The sequence below is a fragment of the Megalops cyprinoides genome, chromosome 5, assembly GCF_013368585.1.
Source record: "Megalops cyprinoides isolate fMegCyp1 chromosome 5, fMegCyp1.pri, whole genome shotgun sequence".
In the NCBI taxonomy this organism is placed as follows: domain Eukaryota; kingdom Metazoa; phylum Chordata; class Actinopteri; order Elopiformes; family Megalopidae; genus Megalops; species Megalops cyprinoides.
Genome location: NC_050587.1, coordinates 26,484,889 through 26,506,411, shown reverse-complemented (window position 1 = coordinate 26,506,411; position 21,523 = coordinate 26,484,889). Strand labels below are relative to the sequence as shown.

Below are 21,523 nucleotides of genomic sequence, written 5' to 3'. Positions count from 1 at the left end.
ATGTCCAGTTCTCAGTTGCAACTCCTTAATAGTGCTGCGCTGCTTGATATATTTCACAACATACAAGCTAAAGTGTTAAGATGCTTTACAAATAATATTTTCTTCTGCTTTCAAAATATTCAACTAGGAAAAGCAACACCCAAAATCACACCATGTAATGCACATAAAACACTCAAAACATCTCAGTGTTACATTTAATTTTTTATTGAATGCTTTCAAAGACTTTCAGAATGAATGTTATAAGACTTTGGGAGACATTGGATATGGTGATGAATCTTCTTTATTCTGCTGATTCTTTGCCCTTTAAAAGATGATAGAAAATGAATGAGTATATCAATAAGGAATAACACATGACATACAGATTTCAAATTCACATCTTACTGCAACTGTGAGAAAGAGCTTTTTCACTGCTCTCCTGTAAATAAAGTACATGAAATGCAAGTATGTTTACTGTAAAATGAAAATCTGGAAACCAAATATGTCTGAGGTTGTCTGACTCATCATTAAACCTGATTCAAGTTGAGTGCAGTTCCAAAAAACTTTACACTACCAACAGACAGGCAACTTTTTGAGAGGAAGCACTGTAGTTCCTGTACTCTAACTGGAATACATTCCTGGCATTCATATTCTTACTCTCCATTTGTGTGGAGAATACCTGAAATGTGAAAGCTCATGGACTAATAGGGGAAATGTAATTAAATAATTACATTAAATGTCCCCAACATCTAAGTGAAATACATTGAGTGCTTGTTAATACTGAGTGAACAAAGTTCATTTTCAAAATATAAAACCTCAGCTAATTTGAACATTTTCAGGACAAAATCTCATAACTGCAGACTGAGAAATACAGAGCAAGGACTAAGATTTCAGTATACCATTTGTATTAGTTTTCTAGGCAACTTGTACGAAGCCATGGTATTGCTGAATGCCTAGCTATCTAATTGCTCCTTAAGCAATTGAGGTACAGCAAATATCAAACATTATTGTGTAACATATACACATTTGGGTAAATAATAATCTAAAAGACATATAAAATGCAAACAAAAACTTTTTGTATGAGCACCCGACTCTTACTCATTTTTCGCCAATGTTAAAACCAGCTAAAAGCAGTTGAGTTTTATTCTTCATAAAAACAGAATTATATCAAGGTGTATGCTTACTATATACCCTGTCACAAGTAGTTGATCTGATATAGTATGTAGTGTTGTAGGTACAGTATCTGAGAACTGCATCTGCAACTGGCTGTTACACATAGCTTAAGAACATGCTATCACTGAAACTGTACTCAAGTGCTACCATGCAGCGAGGATGCCTTGCTGTAGGCTATTACTGTATGGTTATAGTGCCATTCAGTGTCTAATATCTGTATGGCCTTGGACAAATCCATCCCTTTTGAGACAGTAGTCTGTGTGGTAGTGTTTAAGGACAAGAACAGTGAGGAACTCTAAACTAAGCCTAAAAGAAATTATACATTTAAATTTATAAGTATATAAACCAAGAAATGTTAATGTAACAAAAAGATTAACACTAGCTGCATACAGACTGAAATCAAAAGCAGGGGACAGAAGTCCGGAAAAAATATATTGTCTTTACTTTTCCTTCACAACAAATATATATTTCATCAATACTGATAGATTCATAATGATTTATAAGTGATTTAGATGAATGCGGAAACTTACTTTGCCAGCATCACGGCTCTTGGCTCTCATCTTGTTGACCTGAGATTCGGCAATGTCTGCACGCTCCTCAGCCTCCTCAAGCTCATGCTGGACCTTCCTGAACTTGGACAAGTGGGCATTGGCTTGTTCCTCCTGTGAGCAACGTTATGATAGGTCAATGGACTGCTTTTTATCATGGCTGTAGTGACAATGTGATGTTTACTTCCAAAAATAATAATCTTCTAGAAAACTGAAGAAAATCTGACTCACAGCTTCCTCAGCCTGCCTCTTGTAGGCCTTGACCTTCAGCTGCAGCTTGTCCACCAGATCCTGCAGTCTGTTGATGTTCTTCTTGTCCTCCTCAGTCTAAAGGAAGGTTGTAAGGAAAGTTGTTCAGAGGTGCAACACCTGAACATTCTTCTCTTAAATATTTTATGAAGATAGTTATCATACCTGGTAGGTGAGCTCCTTGACTCTTCTCTCGTATTTACGGACACCTTTAACAGCATCTGCTCCACGTTTCTGCTCAGCGTCAACCTCAGATTCCAGCTCGCGCACCTTGAATTCAGAATCAAGATATTAATTCTAAAAACTATTTATAAAATTAGGAACAATGTCCAAAAGCTAAAGATTGCAGTGTAGCCATATAAACAAATGCCATAATGTGAAGACTTCAAGTTTTGATGATACCTGTTCAGAAAAGTACAGCTATGAGTTTCACTGCAAACTCTTAACATAATCTACATTATGTATTCAGTGACAGTCATATCATTTTGGGATCTACCCCTTAATCTGACAAATGTGCCAACTGATAGAGTAGGTTACCCTTGACTCCAGTTTCTGGAGCTGTTTCTTTCCGCCCTTCATGGCCAGATTCTCAGCCTCATCCAGACGGTGCTGCAGATCCTTGACTGTGATCTCCAGGTTCTTCTTCATCCTCTCCAGGTGAGCACTGGTGTCCTGCTCCTTCTTCAGCTCCTCTGCCATCATGGCCGCCTGGAATTTCATATGGAGTTATCTAAGTCATCATGAACTTGGTTATCTGGAAGAATAACTGACATTAGTTTATGTGGTCTTTAACAACACGTATCTAGTGACTCACATCAGTAATGGCCTTCTTAGCCTTTTCCTCTGCATTTCTTGCTTCCTGGATGGTGTCATCCACTTCACTCTGGAGCTGAACAAAGTCACCTTCCAACTTCTTCTTGGTGTTCAGAAGGCTTGTGTTCTAGGTGAGGGAAAATATAATGATCTTAAAGATGCATTCTACTTTAAGAAAATGAGGTTAGAAAAAATACACAAAGAAGTCAAATGTACATGCAAAGAAGTGCCTTCTTGTGTTTACCTGGGAGTGCAGCAGACCCACACGCTCGCTGGCGTCCACCAGCTCCTGCTCAGCCACTTTGCGGCCTCTCTCTGTCTGCTCCAGGGCAGCCCTCAGTTCCTCAATCTCAGCCAGCATCAGAGTGTTCCTGCGCTCCACCATGGCAGCCTGCTCCTTCAGATCCTCCTGACCTCTGAGCGCATCATCAAGGTGCAGTTGGGCATCCTAAAATAACATAATAACTCAGACTTAATGATTCCTCAAGGGATCCTGTAACAGGCCTTTGGAGTGTCCTAACAATATAGCACCTACTAGCAAAGTTAGGAGCAACTTACCTTCAGCTGTCCCTGAACGTTCCTCAGTTGTTTCTGAGCTTCAGCAGCTTGGCGGTTGGCATGGCTCAGCTGAATCTCCATTTCATTGAGATCTCCCTCCATCTTCTTCTTCACTCTCAGAGCATCATTCCTGCTTCTAACCTCAGAGTCGAGGGTGCTCTGCATGGACTCAACCATCCTCTGACTGTTCCTCTTAATCTGCTCCATCTCCTCGTCCTTCTCAGCGAGCTTCCTGTCAATCTCACCCTTGATCTGGTTCAGTTCCAGCTGGACACGGAGAATCTTGGACTCTTCATGCTCCAGAGTTCCCTGTCAGTGAATTCACGAATGTTTCAATCAACTTACAGAACAAGTACACCTTTAAATCATATGCAATTTTTAAAACGGCGGACAGAATTTTAATGTAAGCATTTAATGAAGCAGACAAATTAAATTTAAAACATTATTAAAAAGTAATAGAATCAATTGTTTAATACACCAAGATATGCGTAAGTAGAATAAGTAGTGGTAGTAGTTTCAGTCTGGTTATGAAGTATACCTCTGCCTCTTCCAGTGCAGTCTGGATCTCTGCCTTCTCAGTCTCCACAGTCTTCTTAGCCTTCTCCAGTTCATGAATGGCTTTTCCTGACTCACCAATCTGTTCAGTCAGATCTGCGATCTCCTCTGCAGAGACACAGACAAAGCCAGTTAAGACCATGAATTATCTCTACCTAGCCATATTCTTAAATCCATGTAGGTACAACTCATGTAGTATGGTGCAATGAATTTCATGAAGATATAGCCCAAATGCCAATAAGAAAATGTACAGTTTAAGTCTGCCATTCTGTTGTTTTCTAAAAGTAGAAAAGCAGCATTAAACAGTGATGGAGGGAGGTCTTTCTTTTAAAGTTTGCCAATATATTTGGATTGAAACTTTTGAAAATGGTTGAAAATAATTAAATATTTAAGACATCAGCAAAGTAAAGCTGATTGTCTGCCTGTTAAATTGACAAGTAGTTTACAGTTTTCCACCACTGCCTGTGGTGATGAACAACTTAAGCAATCTTAATTTATTGTGATTGGTCTCCTCTTTCTGCTGCATTCAACTATCTTTAGTTATTATTTCAACCTCTCAAAAGGCTATCAAACCCTACTTCCACATATTAAGAATTTCCGCTCTAAATCATGTCTTGAATTAGACTGCTATATTTTAATTACTTCTCATAGTGCTTCTATTCAAAAACTGAATATATTTAAGATCTGAACCATCAGTCAAACAATTCCCCAACATGTTGCTTCAGACATACGCTGCAGGTTCTTGTTCTCTCGCTTCAGGGTCTCAAGCTGATCCAGAGCTTCTTCATAGGAGTTCTTCATCTTGAACAGCTCAGTGCTGAGAGAACGAGCCTCTTTCTGAGCACCTTCAAGCTCTGCTTGGCCTTCCTCAAACTTCTGCTTCCACTCTGCCAGAACCTGGAGGAAATATGTTTGTTATGATTGTGATTGCACTCCTCTCCATCTTGGAGTCAAAAGGTAGAAAATATATTGAAGCACGTAGAATGTATGAAACAGTAGGCATCATTACCTTGTCAAAGTTCCTCTGCTTTTTGTCAAGGTTAGCAGCCTGGGCATTTGCTCTCTCCACATCAATCATGAGATCCTCCACTTCTCCCTGCAGTCTCTGCTTGGTCTTCTCCAGAGAGGCACACTTGGAGTTGACAGCCTCTATTTGCTCCTCTGCTTCTTGCAGACGCTGAGCCAGCTTTTTCCTGGTTGAAATAACATTAATTTAAAGTTGCAACACATTTCTGTTGCTTAGACATTCACTAAAATACTGAGTGGATCTATAGAAATTGTGAAGTTACTTGGCCTCCTCCAGCTCCTCAGTACGCTGGATGGCATCAGTTTCATATTTGGTTCTCCACTGAGCCACCTCACTGTTGGCCTTGGACATTCCACGCTGCAGTTCAGCCTTGGCCTCCTGCTCCTCCTCAAACTGCTCCCGCAGCAGATCACAATCATGGCGGGATGACTGCAAAGCATGGGCCAGGGCGTTCTTGGCCTGTCAAAAATAAAACACATATTAGTGTAAACTTGAGTTACAGAATGATACAGTGGTATAATCTTATATAACTAGTAGAACAGGTCTACTGTTACCTTAACCTCCTCCTCAATTAGTCTCTTCAGCTCCTCAATTTGCTGAGTGAAAGCTTGTTTGCCTCTTGTTAGCTGAGAGATGAGGGACTCCTTCTCCTCCAGCTGGCGACCAAATTCACCTGAGTAGATGAAAGTGTAAGGTACAAATTTGAAGTTGTAGGTTCTAAACTTTGGTTTTAACCAACAAAAACTGTAGCTACTTGAACGCTAATTAACACAGGACAATACAAAACCAAACTTTATGAAGTTATAGAATAAAATATTAATGTGGCCATGAACAAATGTAGAGTTTAAGATGTACTTCAAAAAAAAAAACTATCTACATACAGGCATTTCCAACAGTGTGGACATCACATTTCCATAAAAAATTAAAAACAAAATTGCTCACAGAATTAACTGCTCTAATGTGAAATAATATTTTTATGTATCTCTCTTTAGCACAATTTAGGGGCAGTGTTGACACGGTCAACTGATAATTTGTAAATATTGGCATGTTGTAGAAATACAGTATATTCCCATGGATGGAAATGGGCAGCCATTTTAGGGAGAGTAATAATAATGTCATAATTCTGTGCTTTAGAACATTTCTTTTAACCATTACTTTTATTTTCATGCATTTAAAACTTGCAAATACTGTATAAGTAGATAATGTTTTTTGACTGTAATGCAGGCTGAAACATTAATTCACATACCATTCTCTGTCAGAAGCCTTGCTTTCTGTGCTCCCATGTCATTCAACTGTCGCACATTCTCATCGTTCTTTGTCTTGATTTCACTCAATTGGTCCTCAAGAGTACGGCACAGCTTCTCCAGATTTGCCTTTAGACAAGATGTGTTTAGTTATTTCTTAAATTAATAATAAATTAACCATTATTGCACATTTACTTTAACATGATCAAAACTCATTGACTTACCTTTGTTTTAGCAATAGCTTCCATGTTGCTTGCGAGATCATCAATTTCCATTTTGTATTCGCTCTTCTCCTTCTCCAGCTTCTGCTTGACGCGCTGAAGGTTGTCGATCTGTTCTCCCAGTTCCGCCACACTGTCGGCCTGCTTCTTGCGGAGAGCGGCAGCGGTAGCCTCATGCTGCAGGGTGGATTCCTCCAGGTCACGACGCAGCTTCTGGAACTCAGCTTCACGCTTCTTGTTCATCTCAATCTGAGCAGCAGTGGCACCACCAGCCTCTTCTAGCCTCTCACTGATCTCCTCAAGCTCCCTGGAGAGATCAGCCCTCTGCTTCTCAACCTTGGCCCGAGCAGCACGCTCTGCCTCAATTTCTTCCTCCAGTTCCTCAATTCGAGCCTATGATTGGAAAGGGTTACACTGTAAGTCAACCAATGAAATACGTTCTTCATTTATCATAAATAAAAGGGAGAACACATTATATACCTGAAGCTCCTTAATCTTCTTCTGAAGCTGAGCACCCAAGGATTGTTCATCCTCTATCTTGCTGAGGAGCTGGCTGGTCTCAAAGTCCTTCCTATGAAACAAAAGTAATTTCAGTGATCAGAACCTGTTTCATACTCAGTTCTAATTGAGTAATTATAATAATAATATAATAATAATTGAGAGAATTATTTCTCTAAATTCTTTCTTACTTCTTGAGCTTCTCCTCTGACTGCTGCTTGTCATTCTCCAGATCCATTATGGATTCCTGGGCCAGTTTCAGATCACCCTCAAGCTTTCTCTTGGCTCTCTCAAGGTCCATGCGAAGCTTCTTCTCTTGTTCCAGAGACCCTTCAAGCTGAGAAGTTACAATACAGTGAATAATAGTCAGAGTGTAAGCAGTTTGTCATGTGTTACATTCTATACGGCATACTCAAACTCACATCATCCACTTGTTGCTCAAGCTTGGTCTTAGCTTTGGTCAGAGTGTTGACTTTGTCCTCCTCTGCCTGGAGATCATCAAGAGTCTGCTGGTGTGCCTCTTGGAGGGCTTTCTTTTCCTTAGTCAGCTTGGCAATGGCCTCATCCTGAGAGGCCATCTCTTCAGTCAGGTTTTTAACCTACAGTTTGTGAAAAGCAGAATATGTTAATTATACTTGAAAAAGGTGAATTTCCCCCTTTTTTATATTAGACTTTCAGTAACTCAAACCTTGTTTTCTGTGGCATGTTTCTCCTTCTCCACTTTAGCCAAGGTGAGCTCTAAGTCATCAATGTCTTTCTTCAGCTCGGAACACTCATCCTCCAGTTTCCTCTTCTTGGCTGTCAGCTCGGCATTGATTTCCTCCTCATCTTCCAGTCTTTCAGACGTCTCTTTGAGTTTTGCTTCAAGCTGGATCTTACTTTTGATGAGCCCCTCGCATCTCTCCTCAGCATCCGCAAGACTTTCAGATTCCTGTTTTATGATGCAGGAACATTCATGATTATCATATGAGAGAACTTTTCTTGATTATATGAATGGAGCATGTTATTTTTAATGGAAATGCATATAAATGCAACCAGATTTACTTCTTGTGCATGTGTGGGTTTACAGTGCAATTGATGTCCTACTCACAGATGCTACTTGGAGCTGCAGATCATTCTTCTCTTGCAGCAGAGAGACCATTTTTTCCTCAAGCTCCTTCTTCCTGGCTTCTGCCTTGGCCAGATCTTCCTTGCATTTGGCAAAGTCCTCCTTCATTTGGGCCATTTCCTTCTCAGCTTCAGCACTCTTCAGAAGAGGCTTGATCTTGAAGTACACCTTCATCCATGGCCAGTGCTTCACATTCATGAATGAGCGAATGTTATACTGGATGGTGAAAATGGCCTCCCTGTGTAATGAAAATATGACAGAATGAATTAGTAATATTGTCATACTAAGAAATGAATGAAGAAAGAATGATTGAAAATGAGGGTGGAGATAGGGATTTTAAGAGATTGAACCACTGATGTTCAGATTGGTTTTTCATTTGAACTGTGACTTCAGTTAGATTATTAAAAGATACATTTTCTTAGCATTTAGAAGATTCAGGGTTAATTTTTAATTAACTGCCATAAATCATCAAAATACTAAAATGAAGTTATGGTGACAGTGTAGTCCTATCACCTACCTCCTCTCCATCATCTTCACAAACTCCTTTCTCATGAGGAAACCACGGCACAAAGCCTGGGTCATGGTCACCAGAGCTGCAAGTTTCTCATCTCGCATCTCTTCAAGAGTACCAAGGAGACCAGCTTTGAAGAACACCTGCATGGAGTTTCACAAGTGGAATCAGACACAGAATTTGTTTCAGTTTAATTTTTTTCTAACTGCTTTCTCTGAAACTTCTAATATCTCTATATTCATTTTCTAATAGATTTTCTTTACCTTAGTATGTCCAAACTTGTACTGTGTGTGATCCACATCAATGGATCCCAAGAGTTTCTCAGAAGCCTTCTTGTTGTCAATGAACTGTCCTTCTGGGATAACACTGGCATTCAGTACTTTGTATCTGTCAAAGGTAGATTTAAGATGAGAAGAGGTTAGACACTTTTGCAAAGGGACTGGAAAAGACTGGCATGTGTGCGTGTGTCAGGAATCTGAATCACCTCTGCTTGAAATCAGCATAGAGGATTCTGCTGGGGAAACCCTTTCTACAGATTCTGATACCTTCCAGCACACCATTACATCTCAGCTGGTGGATGACCAGGAAGTTCTCCATGAGACCTGGAGAGAAATACAGTAACGCTTGTGAAAATTCTGTTACAGACAGAGTATGTTAACTGGCCTTGGCATGGAAACGTCCCTGAACTATATGAGCTAAATCCATCACTCATTTTTATGCACTCAGTTTTACTAAGGAATTATTTTTAACTTGTAGAGCAAGCTCTGCTGTGGTGCTTGAAATTTCTCTTTGGACTGGATTAGAAGGGCAGCACATGATTATGATGTGCACATGACATCTATGGTGTGGTAAAAATATTTTGGACTGACCATGTGCTATGCTGAGGAGCTCAAAATGCAGGATGTATCCTGGGAATACCTCCTATCATGGAATCATTATGCAATGGCAAGATCTAACAATTTCCTTTATTCACAAGTGCTGCAGTACAGAGGACATTGAAATCACATGTGGACATCTGATCTCCAAATGATTTCGTAATCATAAATTATACTGTGTGAAAATATATAGAGTTGTGTGGAGCTCAGAGATTGACTGATTGATTTCTTTTGACAGCAGCACCATGGTCTTTGATGTGAAAATGAAGAACTTCCATAGAACTATTAGTTCAGTTGTACATGCATTGGATGCTACTGATGTCAGGGCAGCTTATAAATCACATCTATTTACTGACAATGAATACATAACTACAAGAACACTAGACTAGTTATACTATGAAAATACACTGATAGATTTATTTCAGTATGTAACCATAGGAACAGTACCTGGTGTTTTGGACTCATTGGGAATCAAGCAACGCACAAAGTGAGGATGAGTGCTTCTCAAGTTGGTCATCAGCTTGCCCAAGTTCTCCTGTATGGTGAAGGAATATATTCAGTTAATTTTATGTAAAATACTCATAGATTTTGCCTTAACTGTGCTATTAAGTAATATGAACCTACCCTGAACTGAGAGGACACAGTCTGCATGGAACCACCCTTCTTCTTGCCTCCCTTCTTGCCACCACCACCGCTCTCTAAATAAGAAATCAATGTTCAACAGTTTTAAGTGTACTTTCCACAGCCTTTGGTTTCAGTGGGTTTTTTCATTCTAACTGATATGCGAGCATGCATGTTGAGAAAGAATTTCACATTAAGTACCTAGCTGAGGGGTTCAGTGACAGTGTATTGTCTTTGTTGAAGGGTACAGTGACACAGTCCTACTTTAGCCGATGAGGACAGTGACAGTGTCCTACTTTAGCTGAATGGTATAGTGACAGTCTCCTATCCTAGATCAAAGGTACAGTGACAGCGCAATGCCCCTGGCTACTGTCCAACTCCTTAGAGTAGCTACACTGCTGTTCATCACAAACCATTAAAAGGGCAAATAAATGTTAATGTTGCTATTTTTCTTAAAACATCTTAAGAAATGAAATGGCATTTTACCAGTACATAGTTAAAAAGACATGAACCTACTACCATCTGAAGTGTATTAGTTAAACCTGTGAGATTACATAGGAGACTAATTTTATTTTGACTAGAATGTTTGATTTTTGAACTGAAGTCCTTACCCTCAGCGCTAGCAACAGATGCATACAAGAGGGACAGCAGTTTGACTGAGGACTTCTGGTACAGCTGTACCACAGAGTCGTTCAGGGGGTCCTTGTTCTTGTCCAGCCAGCCGCAGATGTTGTAGTCCACAGTGCCAGCGTAGTGCACCAGGGAGAAGTGGGCCTCAGCCTTGCCTTTGGCAGGCTTGGGCTTCTGGAAGGCATTGTTCTTGCCAAGATGCTGGTCATACAGTTTGTTCTTGAAGGTAGTGTCGGAAGCCTTAGGGAACATACACTCCTCTTCAAGGATGGAGAAGATGCCCATGGGCTGTTCAGAAAAGACCACAGTGAGAAAACATGCAAAGATAATCATGCTTTACATTTTCCTTTTTCTATTAAAGTAACATTCACTCACCTTCTCAATGAGCTCAATGCAGGCAGCCAAGTCCATACCGAAGTCAATGAACTCCCAGTCAATTCCCTCTTTCTTGTACTCCTCTTGTTCCAGCACAAACATGTGGTGGTTGAAGAACTGTTGCAGTTTCTCATTGGTGAAGTTGATGCACAGCTGTTCCATGCTGTTGAACTTTGAATGGAAACAGTGACATTTTAACAGTGACATCCATAAAGACTGTGAGAATCTGGGTTAGACTCATTCCTTCCAACATCTATATAAAACCACCTAAGCGTGTCTGGTTTTTTATACTTACATCAAAGATCTCAAAACCAGCAATGTCCAGCACACCAATGAAGAATTGCCTGGGCTGCTTTGTGTCCAGCATCTGGTTAATGCGGATGACCATCCACAAGAACATCCTCTCATAGATAGACTTGGCCAGAGCACTCACGGAATTGTTGACCTGAGAAAATGGTATTGACACTTGTAAATACATCTTCCCATGTATTGGTACATTTTTTGTCCATTGTACACAGCTGATATAGCGATATTTTATAGTATGGGATAAACCTGTATTCAGCTGTAAAAACCTTACCTGTGGTACAGTCTGCCCCTTGGTGACAAACTCATTTCCGACCTTTACTCTGGGGTAGCACAGAGCCTTCAGCATATCAGCTGAGTTCAAGCCCAGCAGGTAGCCAATTTTGTCAGCCACTGGAAACAAAACATAGATTTAAGTGATTCAGGCTCTATGACTTCACAGACATTGATTAGTTCAATCAGACATTGAAAATCATTTTGGTCTCATAAAAGGAATATCAATGTAGAAACAAAATGAGTTGGTAAAGAGTAATAATAAATGTATACTGTGTCTGTGCAGTATAGTCTTTACTTATAGTTAGTCTCACAAAAGCAGAAGCTGAAAGATTATTATACAGTATCTCTGTTTAACATGAAATGACAAGGGGGTATTGTCCATTTTTCAATCATCTGCAGCAGCTAGTGCTAGTGGAAGGTTTACCCCTTTAATTGCATCAAGATGGCTTACTGAGCACTAGAGCTTAAGCATATTTTGTATCTCACTTTTTTATTAGTTAATCTGTTTTACTCCATTTGCCCTTACTCTTGTAGTAAAATGTGTTTGAGTAGTGTACTTTAATACCCCAGAGTGTGCAGTTATATGCAAAACAGGCAACTTTTCCAAGCAGAGTGTGGACTCACCCTCAGTGCCATCTGGTTCAGCCTGCTCCTCACGCTGCTTCTGCTTGAACTTCATGTTTCCATGATGGATCACAGCACCAGTCAGCTTGTAGATGCCCATTTTCTCCTCTGCACTGAAGCCCAAGATGTCAATGGCAGTCTAGAGGACAAAGAAGATGAGACGTCAGACCAGAAAATTAACAGCACTCATAAGCATTGGTCCCAGGTGACTTCCTCTGAATCACTCACATCTGTGGCCACCAGCTCCTCCTTGTCATCAATGCTGGCCACAGTAATCTGGCCCTGGCTGATCATGGGGAAATCGTAGGGGTTGGTTGTGATGAGCGTCATTTCTGATATGAAAAAAAGTTGATTTAAATCACTAAATCTTAATGTTCATTTTCTCATTTCATTATTTTAAAACAATTTTTATTCTTTACTTAGTGCTTACCAATCAGCTCAGGCTTGTGGTTTGTCATCATCTGATAGAAGATGTGGTAGCCTCTCTCATCTGGAAGCTGGAATGTCACTCTTGACTTTTCCAGCAGATCTGTCCAATAAATTCATTCAAAATCAAATTAATTTTTACTCAAAAAAGTCTTGAGAAAACAATTCTGATCTAACAGATAGTGAAAGAACTCACAAGTTTCAATGTCAGCACTGGCCAGTTTTCCTGAGGTGCCGAAGTGAATTCTGATGAATTTACCCTATTGCAAACAATCCATGTGTTATTAGTAGTGTCAACCAACATCATTTCTTCAATAGTGCATGTTTTCATTTTAGACTTACAAAGCGAGAGGAGTTGTCATTCCTCACAGTCTTGGCATTGCCGTAAGCTTCCAGCAGGGGGTTAGCAGCAATAATCTGATCCTCCAGAGATCCCTGCAGAGGATGTCAGATAACTTATGCATGTGTCATAGCATGTAAACTTCAAATACATGTCTGCATTCCTATAATGCAATTTGTGTAATGTGTCATGTAGTAGTAGTTTTGCTTTTTGAAAGAAACCCAGTTCAGAAGGATCTGACAGAGGGTCACTGTTTCCTACCTGCATTTTGCCAGCAGCTGCAGCTTCTTTCTTTTTGTCACCTGCAACTGCGATTGTCGCAAAGTACTGGATGACACGTTTGGTGTTCACAGTCTTTCCGGCACCAGATTCTCCACTGGGTAGTAAGAAAAGGGAAGGCAGATTAGTCTTCTTTGTTATGGGGCCACAAAGGAAGGAGACATTTGAAAGTTTTTTTGTTTCTAGAAATTAAGGAACTTAATGACAGTACTTACGTAATCAGGACAGACTGGTTTTCTCTATCTGCAAAAAGAAGATAAATCTCAACATGTTTTTTCCATAAAAATCAGTGAATTATGAAAAGTTCACAAAATGAGCAGTGCCTTTTTCAACAGGATCTTACCAGTAAGCATAAACTGATAGGCATTGTCTGAGACAGAGAAGATGTGTGGTGGGGCCTCCATGCGCTTTTTGCCTCTGTATGCTGTCACAACTTCTTGGTCGTACACTGGGAGCCACTTGTAGGGGTTTACAGTGACACAGAACAGCCCAGAATAGGTCTGAAACAGCAAAGGGGACAGAGTTCAGATGACCTCAAGGCACTTCATAGCTAGTGGAATTAAGTTATTCTCTCAGTATTATTGAATATCTTACATAGATCATCCATGCTGCGTAACGCTCTTTGAGGTTATACAGCACAGAGGCTTCATTGAGGTGGGTCATCATGGCCATGTCCTCAATTTTATCGAACTTGGGGGGGTTCATTGGGGTGACGTCATCCTCCTTAACTGTTACAGTCTGAAACACAACCAGTTAAACTTTAGAAATCATAAAACTCTTGAACATAGTTTTCACTGAAGCACATTTAAACTTAATGAAGCCAAATGGTTATATTTGTTTCATGGGTGACAGACTTACTTCTTGGGTATCGAGCACTTTGACAGAGACTTTGCCCCCCTCTTTGCTCAGGATTGTGCCTTTGAGGTACAGCTCCTTGGTATCGGTCACGTAACAGGCGGTTTTGGCATCGAAAGGCTTGCTTTGTGCCTCGATTCTCTCCTTTTCTGGCTTCCGCAGGTATATGGCAGCTTTGCCATAAATCGCCATCTCCGCGTCCGTACTCATGGTGGCTGTTTACTGCAGTATTAAAAATTTAGTCAATGCTCAGTTCACCCAGCATCAAAGATTTAAGTCAAATTAATTTTCTTTTCATTGAAATGGACAAGGGCAATATTTCTCACCTCTTTTACACCAGGAGCAGTTTAAAATTCCAGGACACTGCAATATATTTTTAAAATCAAGAGATCATACATTTTGTACAGTAAAAGCTATATTGAATGTTTGTAAATTTAAAAAAGCTGCAACATTTGTGATTCACTCCAAATCTGCAAAACCAAGTTTTATTTATATGTATTCACATACCACCCAGGTACGAGTGCTCATTCAATCTGATTATGAAGTCTGTAAGTTTGGCCAAGTATTGAAACTTGGTCATTCAGCACTTCTATTCTGTGACTCATGGTACAGCTTTTGCTTGTGTTGTACTCTCCCTCACTTGCCTCACCTGCAAGTTGGTTTGGATAGAAGTGTCTGCCAAATCAATAAATGTAAATGTAATGTAATGAGTAAGAAGTGATGGCTGTTCCAAGCCACTGAAAATATTTATTTCTAAAACAGTTTTCCAAACTGAATGAAAACAAACACTAGTAGAAAGAAAATCTATTGGTTATGCTCTGACTAGCTGTACACACTTTAATCACAGAAATCGTCTATCCTATCGATTGCTACTTCATTAAAAAAAGGCACTCTACACTAGCTTATCACTTAGCACTAGCTTAACTTTGTATGTTACTGACCTTTTGTAATACTTTGCGACAACTACTCTTAGCATAGGGATGCACTTATTTAGAAGTCGCTCTGAGTAAGAGCATCTGCTAAATTTAGCAATGTAATGTAATTTAAAATCACATAATTGGCCACATTACATGTAGATAAATATTCAAATTGTGCATATTCTTGTTTGATATACTTTTTAAAAATAAATCCACACATTCACACACGCATACAACACACTTCCATGCACAAACGTTCCAAATTTTCAAATTAATTGAAAGGCAGTTCTTTTTGCTCTGTGAAAGACAAACAGTATACTTTACACATGTGATCTGCTCTTGCAGTGTTCGACAAAAGACTCACCACAGACCCGATGTTGATGTTCTTCTCTGCTGTTGTCACAGCTCTGTGGACCTCCTTATATTGGTCTCCATCTGCCAGATAAGCACAAGCTAAATTTGGACAGCTCTGCCTCAGCCACAGATTTGTCCAAAGTTTGTCTCTTGTTTGGATATTTCTGTATATGGGTATGTAGAATGTATATGTATGTAGGTTTGTGTTTTTTTATTTTTACTTTTGTTGAATTTTATTTCCCAGTTGTAAAAACATTCAAATTTTATATATCTTAATGGTATCTAATATCCTAATTTTGCATTTAACTCGCCTTGGTTTAACTGAAAGGGGAACCAAGAAAATGTGAATGGAGATAATTTCATTGTATATCAGGAACTGAAATCTTATTTCCCACTTACAATCAGATGACAACACTGATTAATAAAACCACATAGGAACTGTCAGAGCTGAAACAATATTTTCATTTTATTTGGCACAGCCATAAATCTGTCTTCAGTTTTTAATCAACCAAACACTTTGTGCCCTTATTGTTCCACTACAGACAATGGAGGAGAACAGATGTGTTTTATTAGGTGTAATTAGATTATTGTAATTTTACTATATATACTAGACTCCAAAGAGAAATTCATAATAATTATTCCAGATCATAAATTTGGAGGAAATATTCTTCAAGCAAGGTTTTCATACGCTGGAGGTGTTACTGTGTATCCTCTTTCAGCTGGTTACAATTTTACACATTTTGGCACATGCCCAAGTGGAAATTGTATGACTCAACAGCTGGTAAAAGATTTGGGCTTTAAAATTGGTTTTTAATAGTTTTAAGATCGTTACTGTAAATGCACCATTAACTTTTATGACTAATCATCCATGAGGATGATTTAATAGGCATCACAGCATTCTAATGGTGCAGGATACTCATCTTCATTATCCACTTGTGTCTAAGTATTAACTGAAGAGCTGTTTTCCTGCTCATCATTATACTGTTGTAACTGCCTGCCATCTGGATGTTTACAACTGAAATGATCAGTGACTCGGTATCTCAGCTTATAAAATATTTTATATCAATCAAGCAACTGACATTACCACGTATTCACAGTATGGACAGTAAGAGTATGAATGCTTAATTTGCTTAACAATGTGTCTTTGAAAATAACGTATTTTAAATTATCTATGGAAGACGTATCTTAATATTGTAATATAATATAACACAGTACAGGACTATAAATGAAATGATAGTGGGCGCTTTCCTCTCTAAGGAATTAATCTGACCAGAATAATGACATAATCATAATTCTGCAGGACTCTAATGCAATGTGTATTTGCCCTCACATAACTAGCAGTAAAATTTTATAGAGTGTGTGCAATGCTTAAGAAGGTGAGGATATATTTCCTTCCACAGAAGGCATGACAGGCTGGCATATTGTGCTGTCAGTCCACACTGCAGATCCAGGCATCTGTTCACTTCTCATCAGCATACTTGGCATTTTGTCTTTGACAGGAGTAAAGCCCTTCTGCATGTTTGTCACTGCAGGGAGGGGAACCTAATTCAGGATGACTGACCCTGTCCATGTGAGGCATCTCAGAGTTTCAGAAAGGGCTCCGCTGCTGGGCTGCTGTTTGTATGGCACCCCCAAAACCTTTGGAAGCACGGGAGCACTGTAGGCTTTCAGCAGCACACTATGAATTTGTATATGAAACAAAATCCCTTTAATACTTTTTAGCCTTTACTTTTCCGGTAAAGGCAACTCTGAAGAAAAGCAATACTCTCATTCTGAAGTGCAATCAGATCAGTGATGTGTTTGTAGAACTACACTTCTTAAGAAATGCATATTCTAACTTCTCTTTCATTTAGGTTTAAATTTATTATGTTTTTATTTACTTCAAGATGCTTGATGGCATCATAATAGGAGAAATGCTGCCATACTTGTGATCTTAGATTTAGATGTAATTTAACTTTGTAGACTCCTATATCATTCCCTCTCGCTAGTGGTGACTGGCCCAGTTTGAGTGGATGGGGTTTTCAAGGGGCCCAGCAGGACAGGAGGGGTGTATACCTGATCTTTTACCAGGAACCATGTCCTTATGCGGGCAGAGACTTTACCAGTTAATCTTTCCTAGGCTACAGACCAGAAGACTGGAGGAGGGAGACTGAAGACTGCAGGCCTACTATTCTATTGTACTGGCTATATTGTGTATAAGTTAATACAGTTACTGAGAACAGTATTACTGTTATGATGGTTGTGTTGTGTATTACTGTTATCCTGTTTGATTACAAGCTCATTTGGGGTGTACTGAATTTCATATGTTTGTCCCTCATTTTTTATTATGTTTGCTTTTACAGAGATTTCCCAGTCCATGCATCAACTGTGTCAATGTTGCACCACACACTGGAATGTGTGTTGTTACTGGAATACACATCTCTCTACTCCGGGAAATGAATTAAATCTGGGATATGCTGTTTTTCAGAGGTTCTGTCATGCTGAAAAGGTGTGAATACTCTGAGTGTGAGTGAGAGTAGAGAGTAACCCAACCCTTAGGACTGGGAAGCACACACTCACAGGTCACAGGTCACAGCAGGACTGACCCATCATGCCAGCAGCTGCTCAGGACACCGTGTCAGAGGTGACTTCTGAAGTGTTTCTTTTTTTACTCATGCCATTTCAGGTCACTCTGTGAGTGCCTGGTAAAAGAAGACTCACCTGCTTACACACAGACGCATTGGCTACCACCAGTGACACAACATCACAGTGCTCCTTGGTCTTACTGTAAGAAAACTACGGATTTAGATTTACTGTAAGCTTTGTATGTATGCAGGTAATGTTAAATTCATAATAAATTCCTAGTAATTTATGGAAAATAAATATTAAATGCGTGATAAATACAGGATAAACTGAAATTTAGAGGTGAAATGACAGAGTGATTTAAAGGTGTAATAACAGAGAATTCTTCAAGACAAATGACTGACTGTTTTTCCTTTTTTCTGGGAGTGCAATGCACAGTGACTCACAAGTACATATTTATTGATATATGATTTTTTCATTAATTTCTTTTTTTCTGCATTTTTCATACCCCAGAGTGAGTATTTCATGACATATGTTTGGTTTCAGTGAGTGTTAGAAATCAATGTCAATCACAATAACTGGAGCTAAACAGTTGTCATGAACAAAATCGTGGTTTAACGTGTAAATAACTACCATAATGTATCTCTGAGTAAGTAGTTTGCCTTTTCTCTGTAAGGAAATGATAGCTGGTAAAGTGACAAGTTTACTTGCCAGCAAGCACAGTGAGAATAGGCTGCTATGCACTCAGAAAAGCTGCTATGCAGTCAGTGAGGATCTATAGACCTATTCCATCCTTGTAGCTCACAGTAATGAATTTCCTGCGACATAAAATTAGGCCCGTGGACCAATTTTTTCGGACGGTTAGAGCTCTTTAAGGCATGATATAATGGATACTGAGTGTTGGTCGCTGAAAATACTGGCAAAAATCATTGCAGTCATTGCATTTTTGTTGAAAATTAGGGAAATCCCAGCAAAAATGGAAAAAGTCAATAAAATTAATACATGTAATAATCCATGGCGGTATGATGCGCAAAGTTGGTCCAACTAACAAGGGGTTTATAACAATTGCTTCTGAAAATATTTGCCGAAAATTAGATGATTAGGCTACTTTATGTTCTAAACAATCACTAATCGCTCTGAACAGTCTCATTAGCTTAGAAACAATACACATTTACCATAACAACGCCCTTAGACAAATAAAAGGAAAATCGACATTGTCTGGGTTCAGCCTTCATGTAACTCCACCTAAATCTGTGTTTATTTTACATTTTTATTTTATACAATCTGTACGTTTCCAATTTTGCTTGATGGAACGTTTGTTGCTGTTTACAAACGAAACCGAGAATTAATTGCCAGACCGGCCGTGAACGCTAGTTACACAGTTTAAGTACGAACACATCGTTGCATACGTAAGCATACGTTTGGCCTGGCTTGACACTGTCGGAGAATATCATCCGCCTTCCGCATTTTTTTTTTTTTTTTTAGCTAAAAATGACCTCCACACATGTCCTCTAAATTCTCAGTTCATTGCCTTTTTTTTTTTTTTTTTTAAAAAAGCTTTTTTTCACCCTTTAAATATTTCCTAAAATTCGTTCACATGTTTCTTATTGGTATAAGTATAGTATAGTCGACGCAATTGCGTTTCAGAATTACTCCTAATGTATGTTTTGCAGCTCTTCAAGTACGTTTGTACTCATGGTGTCCAGAGTGTGTAGTTGAATATTTACAGCCCCGAACTATTCGGTAAGTTTGAAACGTTCTGCTCGTCTTTGAAAGTGCTCTGTTTTATCCTTTTCTCACCGTCGTTGACTAGTGCCTCAGTTTTCTTTTTGTGAGTATGTTTATTTGGCTTTAAATGTTTAAGTGACTGTAGCAGTTTATGTGTAAACCATTAGAACTTTTCAAGATTGGATGACAGTACACTGTCTTCATTAAATGTTTGGCAGGATATTGCAGAGATCGTGCTTTCGTTTTTCACTCATTTAAGAGAATCTTAATTATTTTGCTATATAAACCAGTTTAAACCATCGGCTGCAACCGTAGGTAGGCTAGCCTGTAGTCTAACTTCCATCAATAATATTTAAGTGAACTGTAGAGGCAGTATTAGGCCCAAATCTTATAGAATAAAATAAAATATACCACAGAAATACATGTTAGGATATGTACACATTTACTTAAAAGCTAAAAGTGATTACCTTTTTTCCGTAAGTAGAAACACATTACTTTTTCCTTGTCATTTCAGCTCCCACTGGTCAGACAGTACTGCTGTATATATAACATAGGCTACCTCAATAAAGTAGTTTCCTACATATAAGATCTAATACCGATTAAACTGTAAATGTTAATTAAGAATTAATTTGGAAGATGATACTAGCCTATGTATGTGCGATGTTATGAGCCGTTCATTGCTTGTGTAAAACTCGTCACAATATTTAACGAAGCAGTCTGTCATCCTTTCTGTTCAATATCGTTCTGTATTCCTATTTCCACCCCTGAAGTGTTTTTTTTTTTTTTTTTTTTTTTTGCAGTTGCAGTCAAAATTACAGAAGGAGGGATTAGTATTTATACCAATCTTTATAACCCCAAATTGCAGGCATTAGACTTGTTATTTCTTTAAAGCCTATAGAGAATTTCCCGTATTTTATTTATGGGGTGTGCAGTTTGATATATCAAGTTTAATTTATGGAATATTTATCAATTTTAATTTTATATTGTAGTTTTTGGAATAGAATGGTCACTAACTACACATTCCAGATTGACACAGAAATGACTGCAAGAACTAAATGAAATATTATTTGAACAGTCCCAGTAAGAGATTGTGATCAGTGCATACAGAACAGAAGACTATGGTGGAGGACCTACAGTAGTCCCAAACAGTAAGAAAAGAAAAAGAGAGTATGGTGAGGTGCGGTGCAGGTTGCATATGAGGTTTTATGAGAGTAATGTTGTGATGTGGTGAATGTCTCATTTGAGTTTATCTCGACTGATAGATTTTTTTTTATGATTGATGAGGAAAAAAATAGTAATTGATGGGACCTCAATTTGAAGGGAAAATATCTGCTTTATGTTTTTACAACAAGACTGCTAAACCAGTTAATTACATCTGTCATTCATAAGATGGTATGAATGAAGTGCAATAAAAAAAATCTACAGACGCAACCCATGATTTGCACCACCACCACCACCTTTTGACATGAGCACTATGCCCATGTAAAATTGTATTTTGTTGTCAATGTGGCAATGTTATTTTCAAATATGAGATTTTAAAACAATTAGAGCTTGGGGGTAACTGATATTAAAGAAAAAAATAGTGCTGTTAACATAAAACCGACCTGCTTTCGAAATATTTCTAAATATTAATAATAAATCTTCATTAGATAAAGGTTCCCCATAAATTACATAAACCCAATGAAAAGTAAATAATTTAATAAATAAATAACTACCAGAAAAATTAAGTTTGGACTGGAGCTTCATAACCTTACCATCAACAGTCCTGTGTACAAAATTAATTCCGATCTTCATCAGATCAGATCTTGTACAGCAGAGGGCAGAAAAGGATTATTATATATATATATTTTTTTGTATATAATTTATGAAATGTCTCT

At 38.6% G+C, this 21,523-nt stretch overlaps 1 protein-coding gene across 2 annotated transcripts; it reads right to left on the bottom strand.

The window, feature by feature from the left end:
• Window positions 1-280: 280 nt before the first annotated feature.
• On the bottom strand, window positions 281-14,295 carry LOC118777548 (myosin heavy chain, fast skeletal muscle-like). 2 transcript variants are annotated; one of them, XM_036528590.1, is made up of 39 exons: window positions 14,089-14,295; window positions 13,825-13,968; window positions 13,574-13,730; window positions 13,446-13,473; window positions 13,213-13,327; window positions 12,954-13,046; window positions 12,808-12,871; window positions 12,616-12,714; window positions 12,414-12,517; window positions 12,186-12,324; window positions 11,560-11,678; window positions 11,278-11,427; window positions 10,983-11,153; window positions 10,589-10,895; window positions 9,981-10,054; window positions 9,804-9,891; window positions 8,966-9,083; window positions 8,745-8,868; window positions 8,488-8,624; window positions 7,953-8,208; window positions 7,551-7,793; window positions 7,285-7,461; window positions 7,054-7,199; window positions 6,845-6,935; window positions 6,368-6,757; window positions 6,146-6,272; window positions 5,454-5,572; window positions 5,162-5,358; window positions 4,882-5,065; window positions 4,604-4,769; window positions 3,856-3,980; window positions 3,318-3,626; window positions 3,004-3,207; window positions 2,761-2,886; window positions 2,484-2,654; window positions 2,112-2,216; window positions 1,929-2,024; window positions 1,680-1,811; window positions 281-301 (listed from the first exon to the last, which is right to left on the bottom strand). In XM_036528590.1, exons 1-39 carry the CDS (start codon window positions 14,293-14,295, stop codon window positions 281-283), a joined length of 5,823 nt encoding a protein of 1,940 aa, XP_036384483.1. The 2 variants fall into 2 exon arrangements, with proteins under 2 accessions (XP_036384483.1, XP_036384484.1); XM_036528591.1 differs by having other exon boundaries at window positions 10,598-10,895.
• Window positions 14,296-21,523: the final 7,228 nt, after the last annotated feature.